Raw genomic sequence first — 10438 nt, 5'->3', positions numbered from 1 at the left:
TTTTTTTTTTTCTGTCGCTCGCTCCAACAGCACCATCTCTGGCAGGTGGTGTGCGGTTTAAAAAAAGGCACACAGCAGGCTAACGTTCAGAACGATAGGGAGCCAGCTGAAGAGAATTAAACACGCTTTTAGATTGTCTTTTTTTTTTTTTTTATGTTCGTCGAGTGTTAGTTTAGCTAGCGCCGCCATTTTTGTCAGTCCCTATAAAACCCGCCGGCGCCGCGGTGAACGAGCAGAACGTCGGGGTCTCCCCCTCCCTCCATTTCTCTCGCAGCCTGGTGTTTTACGACCAGCGGTGGAATCGGACAACTGCTCCCTTCATCATGCAGCTTCAGAAACAAGGCGGAAAAGCCCAACATGTTGATTATTTCGCCACCGGTTGAGTTGTAAACGGAAAAAAAAAAGGGACCAACGGCTGAAGTGTCAGGAGGGTCTCAGGTCCTGAAGCTTCCTCCTCCTCTTCTTCTGCACTCGCCGGTGTTGTTGCAGAAAATGATATGTGGATGATATTTTTCGGAAGCTCCTGTTTTCACCTCGGGAGGCCCGACACGAGGAAACCCGAGCGGACGTTTTCCCCCCTGCTTTGAGAAAAAAAAAAAAATGAGGAAGCGATTTCACAAAGACCCAGAAAATGGCACGAAGGAGGTCTCGTCGTTCGTGGGCCCGGATTTGAGCAAGATGAGAAGGAAAGGGGCATGACTGGCTTTCTCCCCCCCCCACACCCCCTCGCAGAATGACGGCAAAAGGAGGTAAAAAGGTGGAGGTAGACGAGACCCAGCATCGATGAAGCCCAGCAAGTTCTGACGAACAGGAACACTTCACAGCTTCGTTTCAGATCGTTTACACCCTGTTGAAAGCTTTTTTTTTTTTTAAATTTTGCATCACCAGTCATTTTACTTTTTACACCATTTGTAAATATATGTATATTTTTTTGGATCCGGATCCAGCCCTGACTATTCAATGGAAGTATGTTATCAGCTGCCGGTGTTGCCTCTAGACAGGCCGGTTCCCAAGCATGTCCTCAGCCGGAGGGGAGCCATTAGTTTCAGCTCCAGCTCCTCTCTGTTCGGGGCTCCTGATCCAAGACAGCTGTCACAGGTAAAAATACAGAACATTATTCAACCTCTTTGACTTTCCTCCACGCATTTAGTCACAGAGAGCTCCACGATAAGGGTTTCCACTTGGGCATCTCCAACAAAATGCATGACTTCTCCACAGGAATCTTGCAGGTGGTTGCTTGTGTTTGCGTTCCCATCCTCGTTAGAACATTGCATTGACTTCCATTCATTTCTCTAACCCTGACCATAACCCCGCTAACCATTACCAGTACATCCCTAACAGTCCTCGCCTTAATCCAATTCAAGTTGTTTATATAGCACCAAGTCACAGAAACATTCATATACTTAAAAGTAAGTTAATAACGTTATTTATCCGAGGAGCAGACTGTCATCTTGAGCAAGCACAGAAGGCAACAGTGGAAAGGAAAAACTCCCTCATGAGGAAGAAACCTCGAGCAGCGGTCATCTGCTTCGACCAGTTGGGTTTGAGAGGACAGGAAGGAGGAACAGATACACAATGGCAGGTCAAGAATCGCATGTAAAGATAGAAATTCCATAGTATCAAACGAAAACTATTCAGTTGTAACAATTAATTTTAAGAAATGAGGTCAGTTTGTCCTCCAGTAGTCAAGTCTATGGCAGCATAACAAGTCAATCCTAACTGTCCTAGGATTTATCAAAAAGGAAAGCAGTGTTTCCACTAGTTAACTTGTCATGGCAGGGTGCTCATCTTATCCATGATTTTTGTTGATGGTGGTGGTGGTGGTGGGGGGGGGGGGGTGTTTGGGGTTCCGTTTGTCCCACCAGTTTTGGGGGGGGGGGGGGGGGTTCAGCATGAGGGAAGAGGCGCCTTTAGCTTTTTAGCTAGAGAGTCTGTATTTGGTGCCGCTAGCTTAGTGCTATGTCAGTGCCGGTGGGGGGCAAGTTCGGTTTGGTAGGTGGGGTGCTCAGTTCTGTTGATGGGGTGGGGCACCCCACTTGTATAATAGTAGGGGAAACACTGGAAAGCCCTAAGCCCAGTCTTAAAACTGGACATAACTGGAAGTTTGTTTCACAAGAGAGGAGCCTTATAACTGAAAGAGCTTCCTCCCATTCTGTTCTTGGAAACTCTAGGAACCGCAAGTAAGCCTTCAGTCTGAGAACGACGCGCTCTGTTAAGGTTCAAGGTTCAGGAAACTGTGGGAAATAAGATCTGTAAAGGAGCTAGGTTGTTGAGGGCTTTGTAGGTTAGAAGTAAGATTTTTTAACTCTATTCTGAATTAACCCCTTAACCCACAAAAAATGATGATTCACCCTATTAGGAGACTTTTGGTGCCTATAATTGCCAATCCTGACAATGTAGGTGATTCATACCAGAAAAGGTAACAAAAATCAGGTATACACACACACACACACACACACACACACACACACACACACACACACAGTGAGTGAGCATTCAATTGCCCAGAAGCACTCAACACATTCTTATCTGCAGGACCTAAAACACACGCAGCAAGCTGTCCCAACTTTATGCATGTTGACCTCAGATAAAGGCTCTCTTAAGCCAGCACTACCATGAGGCAGAAGTTTACTACTGGGATTTATCAGCAGGAAACTGGTATTTATGTTATCATCCACTCACACATCGACATAAATTATTAAACCATACTTGAACTTCCTGCTTTTACCTTCTGAAACGTGTTGAAAATATCCGTCTGCTGTGCATGCCTCTACTTATTTCACCTGCTGTGTGGTGAGAGAGGGGAGGGCTACAGCCTTCAGGTTGTAAGGTCGCGCTTCTGCTTTACGTTTGCGTTGAAGCTAACGTGTCAGTACGCTGCATCTCCATTGCATTAGCCCATACTGAGTCATTTCTGAACATTTGTCTTTGCTCTGTTAGTGGTTTGTTTAGTAAAACCAAGTATAAGATGTGCTTAAGAAAAAAACTCACAGATCAAATTAATGGGTATTTGCTGTACATATATTTTTTTGTACATTTTTAACAAACTAAACTAAAACGATAAAGTTTATCTTCATGCATTTATGTCACATAGCTGCTCTATCTTTTTGTGTTTGTGTCCTTTTCAGCGAGGTGTCCATTAGTGTTTTGTGCAAGTCCTAGTTCACATCCCCATCCATGGGTCACCCATCAGACAAAACCAAAGCATAGATTTAGCTTTTTTCCTCATTTAGATTGTCTTGTTGACTGAAGTAATGAAATGTAAAAGTTTTTGCTTTAGTCATCATCATCCTCTCTGTACAAACTGCAAACCCCCTACTGCTCTGCTATAACCCTCTGCCTCGATTAAAACTTAAAGTTGTTAAACTTTTGATTTGCCAGCGTATTTGAAAATGTGCTTCTCAAACTAAAGCCAAAGCAGAGTTCCCTTAAAATGTCAGAAGGAACTCCATCTTGGCATGTATTCCTGCTCGTCTGATGGACACCGATACAAAGCTGTTGTTTTGGGTTCACTGGTTGATTTCTCACGTGGCCCTTTCTACTTGCTCACTGGGTCAGAACGAGCTGTCCTGTTGCGGCGCTTTTTTCCCCCCTTCATAAAAACAGGTTTGTGAGCAGTTCATTCTGTTGTGCTCAGCAAATACCCTGCAAAGCAGTAATAAAATGCTGGACAGTTTCTGTAGAGGTCTTCCCAGTTCTACAAGTTTGCAAATAACTTGTGCGCAGAACAAAAATAAATTGGTCAGAAAGCGATTCTGTAACTTGGAGACATGCTGAGAGTCAATTGTGTCTTCCTTTGTTAATCATTGGTCAAGTTGAGTACAGATCAGATGCGTACATGTAGCAGTGTATGCTGAGCAATTACACTTCTACAAATATTGTGTTTCGGGCTTTATTTACAACCATAAGGGTGCGTTTGTCCTCTGCGGCTGCTGTGTTGTTGTGTGTGGTTCCACAGGCCTGTTGTTTGTGGAAGCAAGGCCTGACTAGCGTCACAAAAAGAGCCAGTTAGGCATGTGCCCGGGAACTGTGGGCAGTGGTTTGGCTCACTTCCATATTCACAGATGGCCGAAGTCTCAGTCTCTTTTCTTTCACTGGCTATCTTGTTCCATTCACTCACAAGCTCCCTCTCTGTCTTTTTCTCTTTGTGCCCTCCTCCAAATTCCCTCACAAACGAGGACATTTCATCTTGTGGATAGAAGTAGGGCTGAAGACACAGCAAAGTTTCAGAAGAATATGCCAAACTGTGGTTTTGGTTGTGATCACGTCCAAAATGTGCAGCGCTTCTTGGATGAATGCCTTCTGACTTGGTAATGCTTGAGTTTTAGACTGAATTCTTTTAATGAGGAGAAACGACCAAGTTGTCTTTTTTTTGGTTGAACCTTGAAAACTGGTTTGTGTAATCTCCGGTATGTGCAAGGATGACTTTCAGCTACTACTACACCAAAACGTAGCGCCGTATTTTTACAATTACCTGACTTGTAAATGTGCATCCAGTGACTACTTTCCAAATGTTCATAGAAATGTATCTAGTAGCTTATGATTTAAGAAACCAACATGGTTGACTCCCAACAGTTACTCCAACAACTTGGAGTATGTGTTTTGAGGGTAACTACCAGTAGTTACAAATAACTTTATATATCTTAGGGAGGCACAATATTGGATTTTTGTCTGATATCTGATATGCCAATATGTAAAAACTTATTTGGCAGATAACCGATACCAATACCGATATTTTTTCCCTAGACCTACTTACATAGACTACATAGCATTCTCTGCTGTGGAATTAAAATTTGTCAATTTGGCCTGCTACCAAATGCAGATGCCCCCCAAAAATCTATATTTCAAATTTTACGTTTTCTTCATCATTTCATGTATTTGCACTCATTGTGTCTACTTTTATTGTTCAATTTAGATATATCTGTGAACAAGAAACAAAACCACATATTTTTTATTTTTAGCTTTGCTTAAAAGTTCTTGTTTAGTGATTTGTACATCTGTGTGTTGGATTAAAGTTTAACTAAAGGCCGTATCTCTTCTTTAAACATATTTGAGGAAAATATTCCTGAGAGATCCAATAATTTTGTGTTTTTATGATTTTTCAGCTGAGTTAATGTTAACAGATTATTTAATAGCCATTAAAGTGAAAACAGGAGTTCATAATAAAACCGGCACTGTTTAAAAAAAAAAAAAAATTAATCTTCACTGATTTAAAAAAAAAAAAAAAAAAAATTTATATACATAAAATGTTTTAAAAAATAGTTTCCACCATCCGTCCAGACCCGTCCCGGTCCGCCTGCTGGGATCGTAGTTCGGTCTTCATGATTACGTGAGGCCGGGGTCCAGGCAACGGCCTTCTGTGAGTCAGCTGTATGATCCTTCGTGGTGACCAGCGGAGCTCAGAGCCCACAGACCACGCAAGGCTGGGATCCCGAGTCAGCACCACGGAGGATCTTTGCGGTGACCAGCAGAGCTCTGTGCCAGGGAGATGACGCCCTGCCTGGCCTGCCTCCGAGGCTCCGGTGAAGAGGACCAGGGAGACCGAAGGAGCTCCATCTAGCGCACTCTGAATTTTGTTGTCGGCCACCAAGCACCAAAAAACGCCTGCACTTCAGCATTAGACCACGGCGTTGTCATTATTGTTTTCAAAATCTTTAAAATATGTCCAGCCGCTGCTCTGGGTTCTGAGAAATTGCACATGGCGGATTGGTGTGAAAAGTTTCTGAAAGATCCAGTGATTCCTCCCCGACCAATCAGTGACTGACAGTGCGCTGACGTCACATTTTAGGGTCCTGCTTGGACTCAGTGGAACCGCAGAGAAGTAGGTACTGAAAACAACAGGCCGGTTCCAAGAAGAAGGCCCTGTGGAAAAGAACACGGAACCGGCCTGAACAGGCTAAAGCAGGCCCAAGGAGGAACTGTGGAAGAGGGGCTTTAGTGAGTCCCATTTTAACAGGCTAAAGAGTTAGCACTGCTGCTAATGGTTAACGAGTCAGGAGGATATCAACTTTGCCACATTACAAAAATAAGAGATGGAGCTCTGCAGAACCAAGTTTACCTGGAGTAGAAGGGACGGTAGCGGACAACTTTCACTGTATCTGTAAATGATTCATACAGAACTGACCAGTTTACCACAGAGATCAAGGCCCTATTTACACAGACGGGGGGGGGGGGGGGGAGACGTAGTTTTTTTTGTATGCTAATTAGAGGAAAAGATCCACGTTGACACGGATGCATTTTGTGTTTACATGCATCCGGAGGAATCCCCGCCCACTGAATCCGCTGTAGTTACCATGCCGGGTCATTAGATGGCGCTGTGAATTTTGTACCTTCACCTAATGCGCATGCGTGCTGCCTCGGCACGCTCCTTTCTTCTGGGCTAAAATTTTAGCTAACAACAATTTAACAAGTTAAAACTGGATTTTGGCTGAATTTTGGATAAGAGTTGACAGATTTGACGCCAAGCGGGACCGCTTCAGCTCCACACCGATCGCTGAGTGGACCAGAACAGAGTCGACGATGTTGGACTTTACTCTGTGATAATCAGTAGCTGATTTACAGCAGGTAAATCAACGTTCTTAATAATGTTTGCTTGTGTTTTACTTTGATCACACAACAACCAGCAGAGTTTTTTTTTTTTTTTTTTTTTTTTTTTCCTGAAAGAAGAAGAAGCTGTCCTCCCACCAGGTGGACCGGTTTTGAACGAGGCTCGGCCCAGGTGCAGTGCAGGAGGACGTCGAAGAGAGAGATGTTGGATGAACTATTTATTTAAAATTCCCGTCATTTCTTTTATTCAATCCATTCCATGTTTTAAGCTGCATTAATCCAAGGAGTGACAGCCTGAACGAGCCTTATGGACAACGTGGACCAGATTCCAGGATGAAAACAAGAGTCCAGTTCATTAATGCAGTTTAGTTAACTTGTTTTTAATAGTGTGTTCAGTTTAATTATCAGTATTTGTGTGACATACAGTTTGTGGTGTTGAATAAATAAATCAAAATTAAACCTGATGTCTTCATTTTCAACTTTAGTAACACGCAATATGTTTAGCATCATTTAAAATTAGAATTGCATAATGTCCAGATAGCTTCATTTAGCTCAAAGCTTCATTATATCACTCACACTAACATGAATACTGTTTATTATTATTAAACTGTTATTATTTAGCACATTTAGTATGTTATAGTGCAGCGCGACGTGTGCGCATGCCTCGTTCTATAAACAGTGACATTAGAACTGGATCAGATTGCGTCTCTTCCAACACAGATGTCGGTCACAGCACCTGGAATCTGACGTAGATTAACTACGAGATAAAAAATATATTCCATCAGTCGTAGTTTCGAAAGCAGTGTATCCGCCGCTATGTTGATAAAAATATGCCGTCTGTCCGACCGCGCATGCGTGCGCACGCGCGCATGTGGTTTAACACAAAGCCTCAGCGGGAGATGTTTACAGTGCCTTGCGAAAGTATTCGGCTCCCATGAACTTTTCAACCTTTTGCCACATTTCAGGCTTCAAACATAAAGATATAAAATTTAATTTTTTTGTGAAGAATCAACAAGTGGGACACAATCGTGAAGTGGAATGAAATTTATTGGATGTGTCAAACTTTTTTAACAAATAAAAAACTGAAAAGTGGGGCGTGCAATATAATTCGGCCCCCTTGCGTTAATACTTTGTAGCGCCGCCTTCTGCTGCAGTTCCAGCTGAAGTCTCTTGGGGTTTGTCTCTATCAGTTTTGCACATGGAGACGCTGAAATTCTGCCCATTCTTCTTTGCAAAACAGCTCGAGCTCAGTGAGGTTGGATGGAGAGCGTTTGTGAACAGCAGTCTTCAGCTCTTTCCACAGATTCTCGATTGGATTCAGGTCTGGACTTTGACTTGGCCATTCCAACACCTGGATACGTTTATTTGTGAACCATTCCATTGTAGATTTGGCTTTATGTTTTGATCATTGTCTTGTTGGAAGATAAATCTCTGTCCCAGTCTCAGGTCTCTTGCAGACTCAAACAGGTTTTCTTCCACAATGGTCTTGTATTTGGTCCCATCCATCTTCCCATCAATTCTAACCATCTTCTCTGTCCCTGCTGATGAAAAGCAGGCCCAAACCAGGATGCAGCCACCACCATGTTTGACAGTGGGGATGGTGTGTTCATGGTGATGAGATGTTGCTTTTACGGCAAACATATCGTTTTGCATTGTGGCCAAACAGTTTGATTTTGGTTTCATGTGACCAGAGCACCTTCTTCCACATGTTTGGTGTCTCCCAGGTGCTTGTGTCAAACTTTAAACAACACTTTTTATGGATATCTTTGAGAAATGGCTTTCTTCTTGCCACTCTTCCATAAAGGCCAGATTTGTGCAGTGTACGACTGATTGTTGTCCTATGGACAGACTCTCCCACCTCAGCTGTAGATCTCTGCAGTTCATCCAGAGTGATCATGGGCCTCTTGGCTGCATCTCTGATCAGTCTTCTCCTTGTTCCAGATGAAAGTTTAGAGGGACGGCCGGGTCTTGGTAGATTTGCAGTGGTCTGATCCTCCTTCCATTTCAATATGATTGCTTGCACAGACAGTGCTCCTTGGGATGTTTAAAGCTTGGGAAATCTTTTTGTATCCAAATCCGGCTTTAAACATCTCCAGAACAGTATCTCGGACGTGCCTGTTGTGTTCCTTGGTCTTCATGATGCTCTCTGCGCTTTGAACAGAACCCTGAGATCATCACAGAGCAGGTGCATTTATACGGAGACTTGATTACTCACAGGTGGATTCTATTTATCATCATCAGTCATTTGGGACAACATTGGATCATTCATAGATTTGTCTTGGAATCTAGCTGTTTTACCTTTTCCTTTTAGCCATCCTATTTGTTAAAAAAAAAAAACTGTAGTATGCTTTTTTTATAACTGTTTATTGTTGTTGCTGTTGTCCATTGTTGTCATCTTTCTTTGTTGAAATCAGGTCTCTCTTGTAAATGAGTCCTTGAGACTCAATGGGATTTACCTGTATAAATAAAGGTTGATTGATAGATCCTCACTGAACTTCTGGAGTGAGTTTGCTGCACTGAAAGTAAGCCCCACTTTTCAGGTTTTTATTTGTTAAAAAAGTTTGACACATCCAATAAATTTCATTCCACATCACGATTGTGTCCCACTTGTTGATTCTTCACAAAAAATTAAAATTTTATATCTTCATGTTTGAAGTTTAAAATGTGGCAAAAGGTTGAAAAGTTCAAGGGGGCAAGACACTGTAATCCCACCTTTTTATTTTTAGATTAAAATCAAAATCTTGGGGGGATTCAAACTTTAATCACCTTTAAAATTACATTGATGAGGGGTCTCAGTGAACTAGGAGAAAAGTTTACTCTGGGCTGGAGATTATATAAATTTGATAAATAATATAGGAATATTTCCTATTTTTGTCCTTGTTAGAATTATGTTTCTATCAGTATGCCTAAATGTCACTTGCTAGTTATAAATTTGTCTGGTTTAGACTTTAGCTTACCAAATAGACAGTGGTGACTCATTAAACTATTATTTGTAATGGGTTTTGTTCTGTTTGTCCTTGCAGGCCTTTAGTTTTGTTATATAAAGGTATTTATTTTAATCACCCACTTGGTTTTGGAGCCTTACCTGTATTTGTTTTTATGTGTCACAATCAATCTCAGGGAGTTTTCTTGTACATCTTATATCAATTACTTAAAATTAATTTTAAAAATGATCTCAGTTTATGCTTGTTGTAATTTTTCTACAATCAAGATGAGTCTAAAATGTAAGCACTGATTGTTTAAAATGTGCTAACTTTTTTTCTCCAGTGTTTAACAACCTGTCTATCTTCTGTTAGGTCTCCTCTGGCATCTGGTCAGGTTGGATGAGGCTGTGCCAGTTCTGATGAACAGCTCAGCCAGTCAGTTCATGTGTGATGGGAATCAGGACATCCTCGCCAACAACAGCCAGATTCTCATCCAAAACCAAGAGCAACAGCCTGCTGACCACTTCCTCCTGCCTCTATTGCTGAAAAAGGTCTCTATCTAAACATCCTGCTCTCATTTTCAAGACCCGAACTCTCACACTGGTGAAAATCATAACAAAATGCTCTAGTCCTGGATTAATGTGCCTTTCAACAGGGATTTAGTTTGGGTTTTACTCTAGACAAATATTTGTGTTTCATGTCTGGGACATCAATGTGCAGATTACATTTTGTTGGATTTTTTTCTGTGATGGATCAAAGTACAGCTCAACTCGTGATGTTAGTGGATGATTCAATCACCAGTGATGGTTTGTTGAAAAGATATTAAAATAATAGGCTAACAATCCTCTCTCAGTACATAATTAACTCAATAAATTTGACTTTTTTTAAATCTGTTCCCACACCCCATCATAGATGGCATCAAATCTACTTAAAGATTTTATCACGGTCACCTGGGGATTGAACCCAGA

General features: G+C 41.8%; 1 protein-coding gene across 1 annotated transcript in view; it reads left to right on the top strand.

The window, feature by feature from the left end:
- The first annotated feature begins 952 nt into the window (after positions 1 to 952).
- The window catches only part of pde7a (phosphodiesterase 7A), a 38449-nt gene continuing 28963 nt past the window's right edge, over positions 953 to 10438 (top strand). Inside the window, exon 1 of the mRNA XM_037694214.1 lies at positions 953 to 1098. Coding sequence (XP_037550142.1) covers positions 961 to 1098 — 138 coding nt within the window. The 5' untranslated portion in view covers positions 953 to 960. The remainder of the gene's footprint in view (positions 1099 to 10438) is intronic.

The sequence above is a fragment of the Nematolebias whitei genome, chromosome 20 (assembly GCF_014905685.2).
Source record: "Nematolebias whitei isolate Nwh7 chromosome 20, NemWhi1, whole genome shotgun sequence".
Classification (NCBI taxonomy): domain Eukaryota; kingdom Metazoa; phylum Chordata; class Actinopteri; order Cyprinodontiformes; family Rivulidae; genus Nematolebias; species Nematolebias whitei.
Note: the sequence above shows the minus strand (reverse complement) of the source record. Positions and strands in the feature narration are given on the sequence as shown.